Source organism: the organism of the source record quoted next, unplaced genomic scaffold (assembly GCF_019419815.1).
Source record: "Pyrus x bretschneideri cultivar Hongxiangsu unplaced genomic scaffold, Pyrus_bretschneideri_v1 Contig6, whole genome shotgun sequence".
Classification (NCBI taxonomy): Eukaryota; Viridiplantae; Streptophyta; class Magnoliopsida; order Rosales; family Rosaceae; genus Pyrus; species Pyrus x bretschneideri.
This window is the reverse complement of record NW_025999798.1, coordinates 8,806,122-8,829,035: the sequence shown is the minus strand read 5'-3', so window position 1 is coordinate 8,829,035 and position 22,914 is coordinate 8,806,122. Positions and strand designations below refer to the sequence as shown.

At 38.2% G+C, this 22,914-nt stretch overlaps 1 protein-coding gene across 1 annotated transcript; it reads right to left on the bottom strand.

Annotated features, from left to right (window-relative positions):
* Positions 1–2,559: 2,559 nt before the first annotated feature.
* On the bottom strand, positions 2,560–22,914 carry LOC103943606 (chromatin structure-remodeling complex protein SYD-like). The gene is given in 35 exon segments (XM_018646561.2): positions 2,560–2,858; positions 2,861–3,647; positions 3,946–7,316; positions 7,410–8,625; positions 8,730–8,960; positions 9,092–9,149; positions 9,687–9,794; positions 9,872–9,969; positions 10,102–10,176; positions 10,267–10,345; positions 10,978–11,147; positions 11,298–11,405; positions 11,569–11,649; positions 11,727–11,843; positions 13,259–13,348; positions 13,451–13,576; positions 13,717–13,930; positions 14,014–14,186; positions 14,273–14,369; positions 14,585–14,641; positions 14,929–14,972; positions 15,048–15,242; positions 15,324–15,504; positions 15,656–15,841; positions 16,326–16,423; positions 17,667–17,836; positions 18,006–18,614; positions 18,721–18,785; positions 18,889–19,055; positions 19,476–19,651; positions 20,029–20,850; positions 20,945–21,033; positions 21,710–21,771; positions 21,894–22,013; positions 22,758–22,914. Coding segments are annotated over 34 exon segments (10,272 nt in total). The 5' UTR covers positions 21,999–22,013; positions 22,758–22,914; the 3' UTR covers positions 2,560–2,811.

Sequence of the window (22,914 nt, the reverse complement as noted above, 5' to 3'; positions counted from 1 at the left end):
GTTCTAGTAATTATATGCATTATCATTGGCACAAATATTTAATATGCACTGTATCAGTTGTATTAGTGATGTGTTGTTTAAATATTAGTAATTTCTTTTTTAATATTATTTATTATATGCATAGTATCGGTTGTATTAATAATACATTATGTAATATTTAATAATATTATTATTTAGTATTATGATCTAATAGTATTATATTTTACTTGTAAACGAGAGGCTTTATGTTTGATTCTCGCCAAATGCCACATTATTGCTAACTCATTGTGAGGCTTAACCCAACCCCCCTAAAAAAAAAATTTATATATATATATATATATATGTATATGTATATATTATTCATTATATGCATTGCATGCTTTATATCAGTAGCCTATTAGTCTTTTTTTTTAATTTAAAATTCACTATTTAATTAATAATGTAAATAAATATAAATATTATAATGGAGAAAATTATTATTCAATGGAAAATCTGTTATTCGACAAGCTTGGTTATGAAGAAAACTTTTCGGGAATTCTACATTCAAAGAAATAAAATAAACAGATTTGAATATGAGGATGGTACATCTGAACCCGATCCATTCCATTGCCATCCCTAATCCGATTCATTTTATTAAGTTGCTTATTTAAATGAGAACTTTTATGAAAATGGCTTGGGCTAAGTTTATTTTAATAAAAAACCATACTATAATTTTATTTAATTAAAAATACTTAAATTTTAATGAAAAATACATAATTTTAAGGGTAAATTACACTTTCATACCTCAGGTTTGGGGTCTATTTCAATTCCTTACAACATCTTCAAAACATTTCACTTTACTATTTTATTTCAAACTAATACCTCCGTTACATTTTCCATCCATTGATCCGTTAAATGCTGACGTGGCTGCCACATATATGTCATGTGGCTGCCAAATGTTTGCCACGTGGCAAATAAAAATAATTTTTTAATTTAAAAAAAAAAACTTGAATTTTTTCAAAAAAAAAAAAGAAAAAGAAAAGAGAAACCCACATCGCAAAAAGAAGAGGGATGAAGGGAGATGGGTCGGGGTGGGTGGGGGGACGGGAGGAGGGTCACCGGGGGGGGGTGGGTTCTAGGAATTTGAAACAAGAAGAAGAAGAAGAAGAAGAGGAAGAGGGAGGAAGGGAGATGGGTCGAGGTGGGTGGGGGGAGGGTTCCCCCAATTTTTTTTTTCCTTTCTTCCTCCCTCTTCTTCTTTCTCTTCTTCTTCTTCTTCTTCTTCTTCTTCTTCTTGCAAAAATGGGTTTCAATTTTTTTTTTTTTTTTGAGAAAATTTTTTAAAAATTATTTTATTTGCCACGTGGCATATATGCGGCAGGCACGTCAGCATTTAACGGATCAATGGATGGAAAATGTAACGGAGGTATTATTTTGAAATAAAATAGTACTTAAGGTATGAAAGTGAAATGTTTTGAAGATGTTGTAAGGAATTGAAATAGACCCCAAACATGAGGTATGAAAGTGTAATTTACCCTAATTTTAATATTAAAAAAAAAACTTATGCACGGACCCATGCATCCTCACACAATCTGTTTATGAAACTTACTACACTGTTTATGAAAACTTACGACACTACTTATGAAACTTATCACATTGTTTATGAAACTTACTACAGTGTTTATGAAACTTAATAGTACTACATTCTTCTCTCTCCTCTTGTTGAATTTTCTTGGCACATTCTCACCTTCCAAACGCATTTTCTTCTTCTAATTTTCTTCGATACTCATCAAATTATTTCTGTATCTCTTCAATTTCTTAACTTTCTACACCAATTACTTAATTTTCTTCTATTGTCCGCCCATGTTTTATCTGAAACTACTACACGTTACTTGAAACTTCACCCAACTATTCAAACATCAACACTCATTTTTATCTGGCCGCAATCTTCGATCACAGCTCAGAAGTAATCCCACTCTCCGAACTCACCTCCATTTTCTCAACAACACTGTATCCATCAACAATTTTTCCGAACACAACGTGCTTTCCGTCAAGCCACGGGGTCATTGCAGTGCAAATAAGAACTGCGAACCATTAGTATTAGGTCTAGAATTTGCTATGGACAATATTCCAAGGTCGGTATGCTTCCCATAAATCGACTCTCCTCCAGTCCCATTGCCTCGTGAAAAATCTCCACCTTGATACATAAAATTAGGAATAATGCGATGAAATATGGAGCCCTTAAAGTCTTTAGTACAAAGACCACATAAATTTTAAGCATTTTCGGGTTTTTTTTATCAGCAAATAACTCCATCACAACTCGACCCTCATCCTCCTCACATGCATGAGGCAATTGAAATTTAAAATGAAAGCAGCCAATAATATATTTACACAAATTAATAAGATTATATACATTGAGAATTGTTACTCCAAAAATCTCGTTCTACACTCCAAACTTTCTATATTATGAAAGAAAAATACACTTGTGAGGAGTGTAGAATGAGATTTTTGTAATACAATTCTTCAAAAATCGGTTTGTAAAACATTACCAGACAGAATAATAATGACCAAGAAGCAGAGCGCGCGTTCGAAACCCAATGATAAAGCAGCAAACCCAGAAAGAGGGTTTTCCACAAAATAAGTCATATGAATACTTTATCTACATAAATATTAATTAGGAACCTAATTCCCTTTTAGAAGGGGCAGCAAACTATAATTTACTGAATGGTTAGTTTAGGTGTTTTTATGCTCCAACAAGCTGTACTAAAACTCTCTAGTCAGGCAGTTAGTTAACTTCAAGGCTGTTCCATTGAGTTACCGCCAACAGGTCCCTCAGCTGGTAGCTCCACATTTTCACCCTCCTCTGCCGCTATCGATGGCTGAATATCCATGTCTTCGGATGCATTTTCTGGCATTGTCCCACAAACGGGAGAAGCATCGCCAACTTTAGCTTCAGATTTTGACTCCTCTGGTGGTTCCGAGATGCCCACTGGCCCTGCCTCCGATAAGCCTTCAATACTGTCACCCTCCACGGCCATGTTAACTGGAGGCTGATCCACGTTTTCAGATGCAACTTCTGGCATTGTCTCCGAAACCCGAGAAGCATCAGCAACTTTAGCTTCGGATTTTGATTCCTCTGGTGGTTCCGAGATGCCCACTGGCCCTGCCTCCGATAAGCCTTCAATATTGTCACCCTCCACGGCCATGTTAACTGGAGGCTGATCCGCATTTTCAGATGCAAGTTCTGGCATTGTCTCAGAAACCTGAGAAGTATCAGCAACTTTAGCTTCAGATTTTGACTCTGGTGATTCAGAGCTGCCTACGGGCCTTGCCTCAGATAAGCATTCAACACTATCAAATATTTTAGCTTCAGATTCCAACATCTCTGGTGCTTTGGAGCTGCCTATGGGAACTGCTTCTGATGAACCTTTGACACCATCATCCACCACGGTCGAGGTAACCGGAGGCATGTCCACAGATTCAGACACAACTTCTGGCTCCCTCTCACAAGTATCAGGAGCATTCACCTGAGTATCCTTGTCAGCTACAGGTGTTTTTGGACCCTCCATCACTGAGCTGCCGTCTAGAACCTCAGATGGACGATCTATACCCTTTCCTTCAGTCTCTATCGAGGATGCAGGCAGGTCAACATCCTCCGCCATTGTATCTTCTAGTGGTACCATGCCAACCTGAGTCATACACATAACATTATACATTAGTAATGAAATTAATAGCAATAAACCAGCTTTGTGATTGTCTGTGGACATTCATGTGCATTTGAATTTCATAAGTAATTGTTATATACTTCGAGATATTACAGTTTATAATTCTGTTTAGTAGGAAGTTCTGAGATAAGAGAGGTTTGCGCTGGGCAACAGGGAGGAGGTTCACCCTTGTAGGTTCCAACATTAAGGTACAGACCTATTTATTTGAAAAAATAAAATTGATAAAAATTGTTCATCTTAGTTCCGAATGAGTGCTACGAACCTTGGATGCATCGGAATGATCACCCGTTTCAGGTTCAGAAACCATTGATTCCAACAGCTGCGCTGAGCTCCTTACACCTTCCTTCTTGGATAACCGTTGAACCTCCTCTTCTGAATCAACACTTTCTTTTACAAGCAAATCCCCAGAATATCTGGGTGTTTCCCTTGGATGATCCATTTCATCTTCCTTTCCAGTTGATTCCTCAAGTTGTACTGAGTTGCTGCCATCTTGACCCTTCTCGGTAGAGCCCTCAGTTCCTCCATGCTCTTTTGTCAAGGAAGATGAAGGCATATCTTCTAGCATCCTTTCGGGCACAAATGTGTCAACCTCAGAGACAACCATTTTATCAGAAACTAAAGCTTCAGATGCATCCCCCAGCACTATTGATCTGGCTGGACCGCTCTCAGATAAGCACTCAACCTTTCCTTCCTTAACTACAACAGAAGATGAAGACAGAATATCACTTTCTGATAAATTTTCGGGCTGGAGCTCACTAACCAGAGAAACATCCATTTCAGTATCAGATCCTTTCGGTTCTCCTAATAAGTCTGAACTCCCACCGAAAAGTTTCACAGATGTTCCATCAATCTTTTCTTCTTCCACTGGTACTGGACCGCCGACTGGAAACTTTCCAGATATACCAGTATTTCCTTCCTCTGTCACTAAAGATAGAGGAGAATCTAAGTTTCCAGTCACACTCATTTCCGGTAGATTCCCATCAATCTGAGATGAATCATTTAGAGCATCTCTTTTGGCTCTAGAAACTTCTGATACAATATTCTCTTGCACAGTTCCATGAACCTGAGAGAAATCCATCTGAACAACTGTTAAAGCTTCAGAACCTTTTGTGTCTTCCGGTAGTACTGAGCTGCAACTTGGCCTCTTCTCAGATGAACCCTCAATCTTTTCTTCCCCTGTGTTTAAAGATGAAGAAAGATCAATTTTTTCAGAGATATGTTGTGGCGATTTAACATCCATTTCAGTGACAGCGTGATTCTGTTCCACTAGAGATTGTGAGCTGCTACTTTGGCGTCTCACAGATGAGCCCTCCACTGTTTCCGCTTCCCCTACAGAAGATGACGGCAAGACTTTTGATTTATCTTCTGATACAAATATAACATCCTGAGAAACAACCAAGGCAGGACTAGAAACTTTTGGGTTCTCCTGTGCCTTATAGCTACCAACTTGAGCTCTATCAGATGATTCATGAATTTCTCCCACCACTACCAATGAAGATGAGGGTAAAACCATGTCCAATACTTTTTCAGGTGGACAACTACCAGCATGAGAAATATCCATGTGATCACCCTCAGCAGGGTCCACTTCCATATCGCAAACATCAATACTACCATCCCCAATCATTTCGGTTCCAAGTTCCAAGATGCCCTTTTCAGAAGGAATTACATGCAAAGTGGTATTACGCCCTAAATCGCCACCACTTGATTCATGAGAAGCTTCAGAATCATCAATCTTGGATGAAATTTCTGAATTTAAACAAACACCTTCACCAGAACGATTAACATCTTCAGATTCTGTAAAAGGCATGTCAACTTTGTCAAGAGAACCCCCACTAGAATCAAGATTTAGCATTGCCAGAATAATTGTGGAATTACCATGGCTCAGAGGAGAGTTTTGTGCGCAACCTTCTGAAGCAGGCTTATTCTTTCTTCCAGGGTCATCTTCAGCCCTAACAGGAGGCACTACATCCTCTAAACCCACAGACAAGGGTGCACTTTCTCCAGGACAAACATTTTCAGATGACATGAATAGAATGGTTTTTCTATCATGAGGGGAAGATTCTTGGGACTCTTTTGAAGAATGCTCCGATTTGTCTGCTGAATTTATGTCAGTCATTTCAGTAATACCAGGAGCAACAACTAAATGATCTGGACTTGAAGTAATAGGTGAAGGGTCTTCAGAATGATGGCCAGCATCCTTGGTAATACAAGGAGATGTTGGATTCTCTTTAGCATAACTCCCTATTTTGTTTTCAGAATCAACCACAGCAGGAAGGCCTACCTCACTTGACTCAACTGGGACCCCAGGAACAGGAGGTGTAACAACAAGATGAAGACTAGCATTCTCAGTGTCCTTGGAAATTGAAGGGTGCTCAACAGACGAGGATTTATGAGAATCTCCTGAAAAAGATTCAATTTTCTTTCCGGAATCACTCCCAATCACCTGAGGATGCTCAATATTACTTTCAAATACCAAAGATGAATTCATCTCACCCCCAGAGGACCCAATACTAGAAGCAGGCACATCAACATCTCGATACAATGTCTGAACAACAGTCTCTGTTTTACTCACCATAGTTGAACCATCAACACAGAGTTGTTTTGAGTCTTCCATTTCTTTAGTGGAACCTACAGCTGTTGAGTCTTGGTCCATATTTGTGATGGGAACATGGGTTTCATTCAAAGCAGGTGGTTTGTCCCTCTCCCCTTCTGCACTAACACCAGTCCTAGATTGCTTTTCGTAATTCGCTGGGAGGTCAAGTAGATGGGCTGCGGTTTCCAAAGTTGACACAGTGGGAGATGCCTTATCCTCCAAACATTGGTTTTTGGCTAATTCCACAGGAGCCTTGCTTGATACAGGTACACAAGGGACAACCTTACCCTCTCTCACAGATGACTCGGGAATTTTAGGTTTTGACAAACGTGTTCCAGAAAAGACCTCCTTCATCACACGAGCAACATCACTTACATCAGCAGTCTGGATACGGCCCAAAGCAGAACTCTTATCAGGGAATCCTGGAGGAACGTCAGGCGTTGACGATGAATTTGCAGGCTGCTTATTGTGGGTTGAAAAGACTGGCTGCTCTTTTCTCTTTGGATCATGACCCACTAAATGTGCTTGACTTGCCTGGTCTTGAGTAACATTTGTCAACTCCTGTCCATCAGTACCTTGCTTACCTCTCAGTGCAGCAGACTTACTCCCATATGTATCAGCAGATGCATTCTGTGATTGTAAACTTAAGTTTGGATTCTGACTGGCTGGACCATCAGAAACAGATGGTAACACCGGAGCCTGCTTCCTTCCCCTACGACGAGGTGCTTCGGCTCTGTTTGAAGTCTTTCGACCTTGTCTTTTGACTTGTACTGTTTCAGAAGAGCAAGGAGTGAGAGATCGAGAAGCTAGACGAGCAGAAGGATTGGAAGGCATTGACTGAGAGCTAGGAGCAGTCTTAGCAACATCATATTTCGCCTCACCGGTGTTTTCCACGGCAGTTGAATTGGGAAAGGATTCAATTAAAGGAGTACATGGAGGTGCAGTTAAGGGAGTTGGAATAGCCGGTGCTGCAGCACCTTCATTCACTGTAACAGCAGAATTGCATGCGACAACATTTTGACTTTCTCCCAAAGCAGGACCTGTCAAATGTTAAATTAATTCATGTGAGGAAAATATAATCATGATTTCAGTTGAAATTTTTATTTCAGGTGTGCATAAATGAAAGTATTTACCAAGGGATCTGACAGATGTATCATGCATCATTGTTGAGCTTGTTATCTGCTTGGATTGGGCCAAATTTACTGACTCTTCGGTTAAGTTCAGATCCTGACCAGCTAAACCATCAGCCTCTTGCTTACTTTGCATGGCAATGTCTTTGCTTCCAGATGAATCCCCAGGTTTATCCTGTGGTTGCAGATTGGGTTTCAAATCTTGACCACCTAACACATCAGTAACAGCAGGCGATATTGGCGCCTGTTTCTTTCCCCTACGTCGCAGTGCCCCTACGCCACCTTGAACCTTCCGATCTTGCCCTTTCATTTGCTCGGGAACAGAAGGGGAAGGAGAAGACTGAGACAAAGAAGCAACAGACGGAGAAGAAAGGGCTGGCTGAGAACTCAAAGCTACAACATCACCAAGTTGATGATCAGCCCCATTCAGACCTTGTAAAGGAGCAGATCCAGAAAAAGACTCAGGTTGTTGGACTGCGGAAGTACTAGAAACAGTTCCACTCATGCCAAGGGCTTGATTTTCTAGTGGATTCACAGATATGTTCTGTGATGCTTCATTTTGTTTTGGATCAAGACCAGATACTCCACCAACACCAGGTGATATTGGCGCCTGTTTCCTTCCCCTACGCCTGGGTACTTCTGGTCCACTTTGAGCCTTCCGACCTCTTCCTCTTGACTGTGTTGATGGAGAAGGGCTAATAGCGGCCGTCTGAGAATCAGGAGTAACAGAAGGTTTAGGAGCAATTGCCTGAGAATTAGGTGAGGCCACAATACTAGTATGTTGTACAATTCCACCAATATTCTGTGCATTAGCAGAAGTAGGTGTTGAATCAGGGCCCGAGTTTGTGGCAGGGCTAGATGTCATCCCTCTTTGCAACCCAATATCCACTTTAATAGTTCCAGAAGGTGCTGTAAGAACCATTGCAGCTGGTGATTGATTTAATGTTGCTCTTTTTGGCCTTCCACGGCCTCGTTTAACTGGTGGGGTAACCTCTTTACTTTGCGGCATCTGGGAAAGCTCCACTGAGGGTGACAATATGTGTGGTGGGAGTGGAGCAGGAAGTTCTGTTTCACAAACAGCCACCACAGACCCACTGTCATCTTTTGGCATGTTTGTCTCAGTAGCTTCTTCTTTTGGTTTTGTAGGGGAATCCAGTGATTCGGCTTGACATAACTTTTCAAATTCCTCTTCTGTCCATTGCTCTTCATATGAACGCACCTAAATAGCATTCAAAGAAACGGGTTCATACTCAACTATCAAGTTTTGTGGTATAAGAAAAACAAGGATATAGAGGAAAAATTTATGCTAAATGACAAACAAACCTCTCTTGCCCGTTTTCCCCGGCCATAACGTTGAGTATCAAGGCCCCCGAGAGATCCACCCTTCCGCTTTAACCCATCATTAGACCTTTCACCAGTTTTTGGAACCTCATATACCTTCATTGCTTCGCAGAACTCCTTCAAGTCATCATCTGTAACAAGGCGAGAAGGCAAGGGAGGTAGAGTCTCCGAACTATCCATGCTTTTTACACATACCAACTTTCTCCATGTTGCCTGCAAAATTAAAATTTTTATAAAGCTGCCACTTAAGAGAAGCAGATAGCTTTCGATAATATACAAGGATACTTGTACAATGTAAAAGCAAAGAGATAGACAGCATTGACAGCAAATGATTAAGTGGATACCATCTCTTCTTCTCGCCTTCTTCTGTCAACTGATTCAAAAACATCAATTTCTGGCTCACTACAAGAAAAGGGAAAATCATTGATATCTACTTCAAACAAAAAATCAAGTAGAAGAAAAACAACAAATAAGTAAATTAATTTTGCCTCATTTGAAATGGGAGTAGCTTTTCAAACATATGAATGTAATAATGACAGTTAAACCAGTGACAAACAAAATCAGACAGGAGAACAATGGTTTTGCAATTTAATCAGTAATAAATTCCACAATGACTTTTGATTGCGAAATTTCCACCGCTTCTCAGTTTGTAGATAATACTACCAGGAGGGGAAAAATAAAAAATAGGGGGGAACACTCATGATTGCTTTATGACAAACATTAAATGCCAACAAAGTCAAAAGAAAACAATTAGATACCATAGTCTACAGTGGCTCAATCTTTTCAAGAAACCCATGCACGGAATTTTTTTCTCCAAAATGATGGACATGCTTTAGCTGGAACAGGAATGATGGATCTAACCCGTCCACCTTATTTAGATGAACAGTTGCATGAAAGAAGGGGCAGAAAGATAAACAACAAAATCATCAAACTATCTACCTGCGAGCTAAAAGATCATTTAAGGCATCATCATCTAATACAGGTGCAGCTTCTTCTTTCTTACACTCACGCAAAAGGGACTCCAAATATTCTCTTCGGTCTTCAGCACTGTCGTAAAAGAATTTCGGGAATACTTAGAAACAGCTTTAGAAGTATTCAACAGAGCACGTATATAGGCAACTAACCTTGTATTGTTGTCAAAGAAACCAGCAGTAATGCTCTGATTCGCAACTCCCAGCTTGTGCTCAGCTGCAGCTCTGACTTGTTCTTCAACGGTTTGAACCTTGTGCAAAAGAAAAAATTCAATTTGTTAGATATAAAACTCTAAAGTAGCAACAATTTAATTTCAAGATATAAACAGAAGAGTTATAGATGTACTTTGTCTTCAAACATAACCAAGGGGGAAAGTGTCTACCGTTTCAAACCGAAGAACAAGGACTTCCCTCTTCTGGCCGATTCTGTGAGCCCTTGCCTGTGCTTGCAAATCAACCTGAAGATTTACCAACCAAAAAACTAAAAACTTGAGACTTGGAATTGTATGTTTAAAACTCGTAATTTAAATTAATGAACAACGATTTGCCTGTGGATTCCAATCAGTGTCAAATATGATTACTGTATCTGCAGCTTGAAGATTTACTCCAACGCCACCAGCCCGAATGCTATCAAAATCATACGAATGTCAGTACCATTATAACAGACAACAGCACATGCAGATAAACATCAAGACATGTGAACAGCACATCAAAGCTTTTAAAGTTTCCATTTGCTATTTTCTACTTGTTAGCAAACCCCTAAAAGTGGACTCGGGCAAAAATATAGCAGTAGCGTAACTCAGTGACATTAAAAAATTAATGCAGGATTTTTAGAGTCTATTTGGGAGTGCTTCTGTATAAAGTGCATCTGTTAGAGGCACATACGAACTTTCATTAAAAAAAAAAAAAAAAAAAAGGATCCTCCATATATACCTAGCAGTGCTTCCTGAGAAAGTACTAAAGGGCTCCTCTCAACCCCAAAAACCTATGCCCATTTCAGACAAACAAAATAAAAGACACCCTTATCTGAAAGTGCTTTTGCCGCCACCAAACATGCCCTTTTTTGCTTCCCCTTCACATGTAAGGTGTAACCTAAATCTCTCCCTTTATGACTTCTCAGGTAAAACAATAAAAGCGGGAAATGGGGGGAGGGGGATGGTTATCTTAAAACCTCCTAGAACCCAAGGTTCCATTAACTATTGAACCACCTGGTAAAAGCATACAAAAAATAATAATTTGCACAAAACATAAAGAATCACCTAAGAAGAAATATAAAATAGGGAGAATCCGGTTTGTTGAACGTATCAATTAGGGCACCACGATCACCCCCAGATGTGTGTCCATCCAACCTAAGGTACTGATATTGCTTAATGTTAAGATATTCCTCCATAACATCAAGTAGCCTAGTCATTGTCGAAAAGAAAAGAACCTGCACAATGACAAGTTTCATTAAGTTGTAGTCCGATATCAAACCAAAATACTAGAATATTCCAAAGAGACATGAATACATATTAAAGAATGAGATGATAGTTAAACAAAAAAAATCATGTCACTAGAAACGGGAAAAAGCCTTCCATACCCTATGATCTGTGGCTTTTAGCTTGGGAAGTAGTCGATCTAGCATCTCAAGCTTCCCACAAAGCCTTATGACTGGGGGAAGATAATGCTTTGGTATTAAGTTATCAACCTACAAGAAGCAATAAGATAAAGAAGTTTATCTTAATTGGGAACTCAGGAAGAACAAGGGAAAGCCTTGAGAGCATAAGGTAACAACGACAACTGCTTCTTGTCCCTTTCAATATCTTTAGGAGAGCAAATAAGAACTTCAAATGAACAGGTAAAGAACATACCTCCTCTGCATGAAGCTGGCTGAGATATGGATGATTACATATATTGCGAAGCTCCATAACAGAGTTGTGCACTGACCGCGCCTGCAACCAATATGCAGATATTATAATAACATACGGATTCGAATTCACCTGTCTAATGGAAGTGAGAATTAAAATACCTTAGAATTTCCAATTGTACCCAAATTGTCTTCTACCCTCTTCATTAGAAGCTTCTGATAAGCAGAAGCCTCACATCTTACAAGTCTCTCAATCTTTTCGGGTAGTTCATTCTCAACCTGAAGTATTTAAAATTCCAGAACATTAATATCGTGACTTTCCATACTCAAGTTTAATAAATTGAATGGTTTGTTAACGATAACACACAAACTTCGATAAAACGTCACCAAGGCCCCAGAAGCAATATATTTTATACCAAAGTTCTCGATGTAACAAACACCATAAAAAATCAAATATAACCGGTAAAGGCACTAAGCACCCAAATAAAATATCCAGGAGTCAAGCCATATTGGACCTCATCAATCATGCATCATTAAATTGATGATCGACTTACATTTGCATATCCTAATTAAGCGGCTAAGTCTACACGTTCCTTCTAGACAAAAATAAGGAAATTAACAAGGATTTTTTCGTTCAACACCCATCTCCGCGTTCTTAGTATAGAACAAGCTAAATCCTTTACAAGCATAACCCAGAAAAGACGCTGGCTGGCTTATTTAAGAAATTATCACATGTTTGGTAGTTAGACTAGAAAGGGCAGGTCCACTTCAGAGAAGAGTCAGAAGACGCGGGGATCGCACCCACTTATTCTGTCTTCTTATTTTGGTAGGGTTGGGAAACATTTAATCAGCATTTTTCAAATTCACAGACTACTTTACCTAAGCTTTATTATCAAATGAAGGAAGCCAACGAACAAAGCTGGCTGCAGTTTATATGTATGGCTTGGACCTATGAATTATTAATTTCTGGATAAATTGGATGCAGGTGATAAAAGTTGGCTTGGAATAAAATAAATGAACTTATATAACTGAGTTCATTGTTCCCTAAAACGAAAAAAAAAAAAAACTAGTTCATTGAAGAAACAAACTATACACTATTTATCTATGTTCAATTTACTAAGACATTTAATTTATCTTAATTAATTTACTTACCTCAGATGTTTCATTATATTTGGAAAGTTACCATTAGTTGATACATATATGGTCATTTAAATCTTAAGAACTATAGCAGTACAGCTCGATCATATGCTAAATACATAATATATAGAAATTTCTCTAGTTTCTTAGTCCAACACTGAACAAACATAAGACATTACTAAACTGGGTCCAATCCAAGTCAGACCAGCCCAAAACAATAGTTCAAACCAGTCTACTCCTGCGCACTAAGGAGCCCCTTAGTTCTTAAAATGACTGACATGTGACATTCTCATGGAAAAGACACAAAGTCATTTACAAAAGTTATGATGGCAAAAAAGCTTCCTTGCCCGGAGCACCAACATAAATGGATACACAAAGAACTCCGGAGAACCACAAACATGGGAGAACCCCAAACATGGATGCCTGTATGTCTACACATCATAATAGTGATACTAAATCCACACAAGGACATACGAACCCAATATGGCAATATGTACCAAAGAAACACATTTCAAATGGCAAATGCTATTAATAAGCCAAAAACACATTTTGGGTACCTTATGCTTCAGCCTCCGGAGGACAAATGGTCGAAGTACTTGATGAAGACGGTTTATGATCAATAGATTTTCTTCCTCAGACAGCAAGGCCTTGTCAACATAAGCCAACAACAAATGCATAACTATAAGATTTTCATGCAACAGGAGTCATAGAGAATGTCAATGACTCAAATACAATATTCCAAAGCTCACTTGTTCAGCTGAGTTATCACCACCACTTTCAAATGGTTTGTTGAACCACTGAGAAAAATCGTCTGACGAATTAAAAATATTAGGCAACAAGAAGTTTAGTAGCGCCCACAACTCCTCGAGATTATTCTAATCAAACACAAAAATAAAAGGTAATCAGGATATCACATTATTACACAAACCAAGGAGACAATACACATTCACAACACCATCACAGAACGAGTGCCAACAACAACAAAAGAAGAGCACAAGATAAAAAAGCCTGAAACCTGTAATGGAGTTCCAGTTAACAGCAATCTGTGAGAGCTCTGATAATGCTTAAGCTCGGCATTTAACTTGCAGGAAGCATTCTTTATCCGGTGACCTTCATCAATTATTATATAATGCCAGTGTATTTTGCTTAGTTTTGGTCTGTCATGCTTATTCATCAGATACTCATATGTCGTAAGGAGGACATTAAATTTCTGTTGAACTATCCTTTCCCTGCAATGTAAAGTAACTCCTGAGCCACTGTATACCTAAAGTAAAACATAAAAAGAGGTAGCTGCTCGGTCTTATGTGATTACTTGAATAGCCTACGTCTCTCCTCAGGGGTGCCAGCATAGACAATTCCAAGAATACTAGGGGCCCAAAAGTTAATTTCTGACTCCCATCCAGGTAAAACTGAAGATGGCACAACCACTAGGAATGGTCCTCGATCATTTTTTGTTTCCATCAGGTAACAAATTAATGAAATTACCTACAAACAAACATGTTATAGAGTTTAGATGTGTAAACAGGAAACAAATAGCCATCAGTCTAGGGAGATTGAGAATCAATCCCTACCTGAACAGTTTTACCTAGGCCCATTTCATCAGCCAGAATACCATTCAAATGATTGTTGTATAGTGATACCAACCACCTTAAGCCATTCATTTGATACCTGAAGATCAAAAATACTGTTATTGAAAAGATTCACACCTGTGCATTGATAAAAGCACTTCCTCAATCATTGCAAAATGGATACAACAATTATAAAATTGTTATTGAATAACACCATTTTACAGTTTAGGAAAAAATCCAAACTTTTACCCCTCCACAACCATCAAAAATATATATTTCCAAATATATGAATCTAACAAAGCACATTCAACTCACTCTCTCAATTTTCCACCAGTAAGAATAGATGGCTGCTGAGCAACAGTCTCTTTTATACTGCAAAAATCAATGTTGATTGTAAGATACTTTGGCAGAGCAAGTAAAGGGGAAAGTAGTACAATTGACAGCCTCAAGAAAGCCAGACTTTATTTCTTAAAAAAAAAAAATTCCAAGAGTTATGGTCATAAAGGAAATTTTTTAAACAGGGGTTAATAAAAGGAACGAGAGCTTAGCTCAGTTCAACCACCACTAAGTAAATGTTAGGTAGTGAGGAATAGCGATTCCAAAGCAGCAAACAAAGTTTAATCAACAATAAACCCAAGACAAAGAAGCCATATCAGCACCTATGAGCCATCAAATAGTACTTCTCATTGCTCTCCATGTAATGCTGCAAAATAAAAATAAAATAACAAAATGAGCATGGACTTAACTAAGAAGTGAAGTGCAGAGAGAATAAACTTGCCTTAGCCTGGTCACTTTCATCTTCATTTTCAAAAGTAGGCTCACTCTTCTCCACTACACTTGCAGTTCCACTTTCATCCACATCATGCTCAAATCGGCTTGCCAAAGCCTTTGCATCTCGTAGTTTGGAACCGAGCTTTTGAAGATATTTCTCAGTCTCTTTGAGAAGTTGCTTAACACGGTCAGATTTGGCATCCTAGCATGAGTTTCAAAAAGGTTATGTAAAAAGAGTAAACTTAAGAAGCAATGCTGAAGTCAGTAAAAACTTAGAACATACCTGCACCATTCGCAGATATCCCTCCACGTCATTGATCTTCAATAAATTTATCTTTTCACGTTGGATCCTATCAATCTTCTCACGATGGATACGTTCCTTCCTTTTGTGGAACTCCTTCACATATTTATTGAAAACCTTCCAGCGTTCTCTCTTAAGTTTAAACACATCGTCCAGTCTTTCCCTGAAGTCCAGATTAGAAAGCAAGTCAGAAACTGCTCAGAACACTTTGGAAACCAAATCAACTGAGAAATGGATAAATGATTCCTATAGCTCCTCAAAAACATAGAATGCTATAAATATTGATGCGCACTGGACAAAGATATAATACATACTTGTGAACCTCAATTTCACCAAAGAACTCCTTTTGCCTCTCCCGAATTCTCTTTTGTCGCTCTTCCTTCATCTTTTGCTCAAACTTTTCAAGTTGTTTTATCCTCCTACCATGTCTATATTTCTTACAACTTCTCAAGTTATCCATTTCAGTATTGATTGGTTTGAAGAAATCACCCAAGAATTCACTGCCCAAACAAATCAAAACATGGTTTTAAGTGTCTGGGAAATAAAACAAATTATATAGAAAAAAAGAATTGCACTAATTAGACTGAAAAGATAAATTTATACTCCCTCTGTCCGAAAATAATGGTCCACGCTTCTCTTTTAGGAATTGAAAAGAACTTTACCCGCTGTAAAAGATTAAATAACTTCTTTCCATTTTTTCCACAACCCTTAGTCATCTATTTAAATGAATTTGATATGAAATACTTCATAATTTTAGATTTAAAAATATGAGAAACAATTGAATGCAAACACCCGAGAAGTAGGAAAGCATTAAATGGTTACTTAAATATCTGTAGAAAACCATTAAAATAGTTCCAAATAATTTGGTAAGAAAGCATTAAAGTGGTACTTAAAATTTATGTTTCGGCAACGCAGATAATTCTTTAAAGGGACAGAGGGAGTAATTGGTCTTCACTTGGAAGCCTGTATAGGATAATCAATAACCTTCGGAGACGGCATTGCAGCTCCAAGAGTTGTAGTTTTTTCAGTTCTATGACGCTTTTGGTTTTTGCAGATATATCTTCAGAAGAGCTCACATTTTCCTACGAGTAGTAAAATGCAGTACATGAGGCAAATACAATATTAAGAATAGAATAAATGAATCTATCACACCATGCATCGAGTTGAATATATCATTTTGCAAAGATATATTCATACGCATAGATGAGAATTGAGTATATATAAGATAAGTATTTGGTCAAAACATGATATGGAGATCATTTTAACAGCTTAAAAAATACAAGATAAACAAGATAAGTAGTTGAGTAAATTCCTTTCCGTAACCGATGTATTGTTTGAAGAGTGAGACATAGGAATAATGAAAGTACATGAAAAATAACAAAAAATAAAATAAAATAAAAACATTATCCCTTCAGTGATGTGAACATTATGACGTGCCCAAAACGTTTCTTGTGCAACTCTGTACAGCGTCATGTAAACACAGTTGTGATGCAGTTCATAACAAAACAAACACGGCAATACATGGTTGGTTATGTTCTCTTTTTTATGCGTCTCTTACAATCTGATCCGTGCATCATACAAGCTATGAGGTGCCAACTCACTGAATAAGTAAACTGGCCCAAAGAATTTGATTCTTCTATTCTTCCAGCAGAGATGCACCTATAATCAAGTAATTTTAGTGCGAGCATTGCTTTCAAATTTTACCTTTAAGCCTGACCCGCAAAACCTTCTTTATGCTACTCTCACAAAGAAACAAGGTACAAAATTTTATAAATGGTTTAACTTCTCTGGATGGCTCCATTGTTTTCATTGCATACATACATGACACTTAGCATTCTGGAGACAATTTTCCATACTAACCACTTTCTTGAATTCAATCAATCATTCCCTGAAACTTCTAACACAGTTGGATCAGTTTTAAAGTACAAATAAGCATAATACTTTTTTAGATTATTCTAAACTACTCTATTACTAGAGGGGGGCTCGAACTTGGGTGCAAGGGTACACTGACCTAGCCAAATGGCATAACCCACATCTGCATCAGCATAATTCTACCTGAAATGTGTGAAGATGATCCCTTTTGTATTTCACATAAGTCCAGAAAGGGGACTAAGGTATCGCTCCCAAACCCCAAACCCCAAACTCTCTCTCTCCCCCCCAACCCCCACCCCCCCCCCCCCGGCCCTCTTTTTCTTTTCCCCGAAAAAAATACTCAGTAACTACAATTTAAGCCCATAACAAATACCAGGCAGGAATAAAAAAAATGTTTTTGGGGTAATGAAAGAACAACCAATATTTGAAGCCACAAATGTTTTTCTAACAGACCTTTAATTTGTGGAAACATGTCGCAATTTTTCGCTTCGCTTTTTGCTGTTTTAGAATCCAAGTTTGTTCATCCAAAAGCTTCTTTTTCTGCTTATCCATAATCCACTTTTCTGACATAGTGTACTTTGGTGAAGGTGGCAAATCAGCATGGTTACCGTTCTTTGCTTGTCCTGCAGTTGAAAAAGGTATTTTTTCAGAGATTCAAAAAAGATTTCATACACCCAAAAAGCATTTCTTTTGAAATACTAATACCTATAAACCATCTACACCATAATTACCAGAACTAGCAAGATCAGTACAAAGAAAAAGTACAGACTGATTTAAATATATTGTTCTCACCCTGAGATAAATGTTTCGGTAGGATATGAGCATCCTTTGATGCACCTGCTGTGTGATGATCATTTCCAATTCCAGAAATCGGTTTCCAAGAATCTCTGAGTGAAAAAGAAGCCGGGTGATTACCTGTATACTGATTCCCCATGACATTGCTGCTGCTAAGATTTGGGACCCTTCCAAGTTGCAAATGTCCATTTTCCATATTGTCCAAAGGATTACTGACAGTTGAACCACTCCTTGCACCTGAAGATTCAGGATGCTGTGATGAAATGGTTAAACATGCTGGCGAGATTGTGGTCTCATGGGTCTGTATTTCAGATTCTGGTTTCTGTAAACCAATAAGATGGTTTCTTTCTTCTGCAAGTACAAAGTGATCTGGAGGTGGGCCATTTTTTTCTTCCATTTTCGGGTTCTCAGTTTCTATGAACAAAGAGTCAGTCTCAGGGAACTTTCCGGTGGACAAGGCACCGGGCAGCATTTTATCAGTTTCCCTCTCATTGCTAAGTCTTCCATATGGTGTAGTAGCATCAGAAATGATATTTGGCTCATTTGAAAACTGCGCTTTTCCTTTATGGTCAATGAACTCCTTACGAGATCCATCTGTATTGCCACCTGAATTTTTTTTTAAATTAACACATCAAGGCTGAAAATACAAAGCTCTAGGGCTGCAAGTCAGTAAAAATTGAGGATTTAGAAAGAAAAAAATGAAAATAGTTACCTTCTTTAGGGAAAATGTTACCGAGTGCAATTTCAAGATGTAGTTTCTTTGGCATCAAACCATTTCTGCATGCAAAACACCACAGTTAACCCGACAAAGACGAAGATTTGAACTGGATAGCATCTTGACCAAACAGCACAACATCATATCCAAAATATAACTATCTACCTGAAGGCTAAAAAGACAAGGCACTGTGCTCTGAGCTGCTTCAACTGCTGTTCCTGGAAAGGCATGCCAGGAGATCCAGAAGCCAAGTGAACTGGGGATTTACCAGTATCTCTCAGAGCTGCACTTCTCAGCATACTCATTTCTACTGCACTATTTTGCCTTCCAGCCTATGAACAAATGTGTCAAACTTGCAAATTGCCATATGCACAAACTTTCAAACATCATAGGAGCAAATAATTTCATGCGCAGAACAGATTTCCACAGGGTATCAACTAAACACAAGGCAATGCCAGCTAAGCAGACTGCTAAAATGAAAAGAAAAAAAAAAAGGAAAAAAAAACACACACACACTAACCACATGCAATATACGCATTGTAAAAAATAAATGTTTCCACAAGATCTGAAAGAAGAAAACAAATAGTAAGTATATTGTACTAGCTATGTTTTCTTTTAGTATGTCTTCCTCGTATATCAAGTAAGAATACTAGAAACAACTTAATTCAGCAAGATGGACACAACTAAACACAATGCCCTTGTTTTGCCTAAAAGTGGAGAACATAATGGAATAATGGATACAGATTTAGGACCTGAGATGTCTTATTTCCATCCGCTAATATATTAGTATTTCCTCCATCATGCTCAGAGACCTTTCCAGTCGAGGCCAATGTGCTGCTGTAATTGATTGGACTTGAGAATCCAGGTTCTGCTACTTGGTATGAACCAGATGCAACTGGCACGCCTCCTTGAATCTTGCCAAAAGAGCCTGAAGTTCCAATATTATCATGTTGGCCTTAATTACTCAAAAAACCAGGAGATAGTAGAAGAGTTTCTGCCTTAATAAGAGTAATCTCATTTTAAAAATAATTTATTTGTTTGTATATTAATTCAGTACAAAAGAAAAAGAAGATATCTTTCCAAAATATAGATAAGTCATCTTCAACATGATTCAACCATACTTGACATTCAAATAATCCCGCGGAGAGGATATTGTTTAAGGACATAGTCCAAGGGGTCCATTTTTTAGTACCATTTTAATGCTGGTTATTTGGAAATTTTCAATTTTGAGAGCTGAAATTTCAGATGCATTGATTTCCAACAAGTTAATTCCACAATAATATCAACGCTTTTCCAAATTCTTACTTGATCCAGGTGATGGAGACGTTGACTGCTGCATTGGAATGTCTGCTGACATATTACCTGGAATGGCAACATTAGAAGAAAATCTGGGAACTTGAGATTTTTCAAATGGAAAGCCAGCTTTACTTTGATTCCATATGCCCATAGTGTCATGTATAGGAGGTATGGAAGTGGCTTGCTGCTTTGTTAAAGCATTATGAGTAGAGGAAACTTCCATTTCTTCAGGGTGATTTGAACTTAGAGCCCGAGACATCGAATTGGTAGTATTTGTCACATCCAACTGCTTTTCTGAAGGTTGACCTTCTTGCTTGGCTCTGAGCAGTGGTCTCATACTTCCAGAGAACGATGTAAAATGTTCCATTTGACCACCACCCAGACCAATATTAAAACTAGCAGTTTCACCACCTTTACTTGAGAAACCAGCAGGTGGTTCGACCTTGTTTGTCTTTCCCTTCCTTGTATTAACTGCAGCATTTCCTGTATCAAGATGTTGAGGGTTTTCAGGATGCGGTTCCATAGGCATGGATGTATCTCCCCTCTTCCTCTTAGTGGTGGGTTTTTTACCATCCTTTCGATTCACCTGTTTGTTTGTATCACGCCTTTCTTGTGACTGTGAATTGGCAGACCTAGAGTCTAAACTAGATGGACTTTCATGATCAAAAGATTGACTACTCCGATGAGTTGCGGATCCTTGATAATAATCATTTCCTGTACTGCTAGGGCCAACAGGTGGTCCACTTAAAGAAAACTTGTCCATATTAGATATCTCATTTTCAGCCAAGCCTGCTTTGGAATCTTTTGCAACGGCAACAGCATGAGAAGAAGCTGCAGAAAAGTGGCTTTCAATTACCTCTCACTGACCAAGCCAATTTGATTGAAATAAAACAACACTGACCTCAAAATGTGACTGAAAAATTACCTGTTTGAGTTCCACCAGACATAGGAAGGCGTGAGGACTTCAAAGCTTCAATATCAAGACCATGCTGATTAATAACAGTCTCCATGGCCCTAAGTGGATCGAGAAAGATAAGTTAGAGAAAGTATAAGAACCCCCCCCCCCTCCCTCTCCTCACAGCCCCCAAATAAATGAAGATGATGGAGGAAGACCCAATTGACAAATCAACCGTGAGAAACCAAAATTTTCAGGTTATGAGTTGACATTCTACACAAATAGTTGATTTAACAAAATAAAAGAAAATCCACGAAAAATAGTAGTGTTGGAAAAAATTTAAAACAATAGGTAGTGATAAGAAAAGCTAACCACAAAAAAAGAAAGAAACATAGCTTAATGTAAAACAATCTCCATACTAAAGCAGTTTAATATTGAAATAATCTTATTTTTTACCAAAACTAAGTAAACTATTTAACTACCTAACCAATATTATTGGATATAATCCAACAATCCTCAATGCGAGGCGTAAATAACCAAATAAAAGAAAATGCAGCCGTCCCCTCCAGATTAAAAGGTATAGACAACTTATTTTCTTGGACACTGCAATCTCGATGTTATCAGATAATTAAGTAAATTATCATTAGGATTCACTATATAAATGATAACAATGCTAGCACAGTTTTGAAATTCTTTCACAGGTCTAGATAATGATCTTAAAATTTCTGATTGCCCTATGATAAGTCCAATATGAACAAAATACCATCAAATAGAGTGTAAAATATTAACCTTTACCTTGATATCACTTGATATGGCATGGAATGTTCCTTCCCACTTGACTTCATGTGTTGTAGTATCTGCATTTCCCAAACACAATGCAAATAAATACATGTACATACGTGTCAGAATAAATAGGAGCAAATAGTGGGTGGGGGTTAAGATTTAAAAAGACCATTTGTCAAGAGAAAACTACACGAACCACATAAAGCTTCGTAGCAAGTTTGGCAGGCTCATCTTTAGAATCTTGAATGAGTTTGTGGAGAAACTTGGCTGCCTCCAACTCAACATTATGTGAAGATGCCATCTCATTCGAACTGCCCTGCAATTAGTGAAATCAACGAACAGTATAACTATCATAGCATACCAAACAATGAATTCTCTGGTTCAAATTTTGGAGTCAGAATCGCAATGCATATATATTGTTGAGAATTACAGTTTTGATGTACCGCATATTCAGCACCTAATGGGGGAAAAATATCACAAAGACCGCCTAGTGATTACAACCGCTTGTCGACATCTCATACGCCCCCATGATTAGTGTGTTACAAGACCATAACACCTCTCCCCCTCAACTACTGAGAGGGAAAGGGAGAAGCATTGATTGCAGTGACAAAATAAGTGCATTTTGTTTAGGCAAAGTAAACCAATCATTAAAACATCAAATGGAGTCGACATGCACTTTCTATTTGAGAAACGGTGACAATAATTTCTAAAATTGACTAAAGCATTAATACTATCAATTTCAACCCATTTTTCCAAATTCAATTTAAACAAAAACCCAAGTCAATTTTCACATACTAGAACACAAAAAACCCCAAAAAAATCACAAAACCCTACCTTGGACCTTTTGCATGAAAATTGAGCTGAAAATCCTGTCCCAAAACCCTAGAAAATTAAATTTACGGCGTAAATTTTCGGTCTCAAAAAACAAAAACTGACACTGACGGGTCCTCGAATTCGATTAATCAGCTTTTCAGCGATTGAGTTCAGGAACAGTAAAAATTGTAGACGGCAAAATAAAATACTAGGAAAAGCGGCAGCTTGAAAGGCCAAAGGGGTTTACCTAATCGGAGATCCGACCCAGAATTCGAAGGCGATGCTGCTGCGAGCTGGAGAGCTTCATAAATAAGAGTCAGAGCGAGAGAGAAGAAGCAGTTGTGTAAAAACCCTCGCGCTAAGAAATGTAATTTGGCTTGAGAGAGAGATTTGCGTGAGAAATT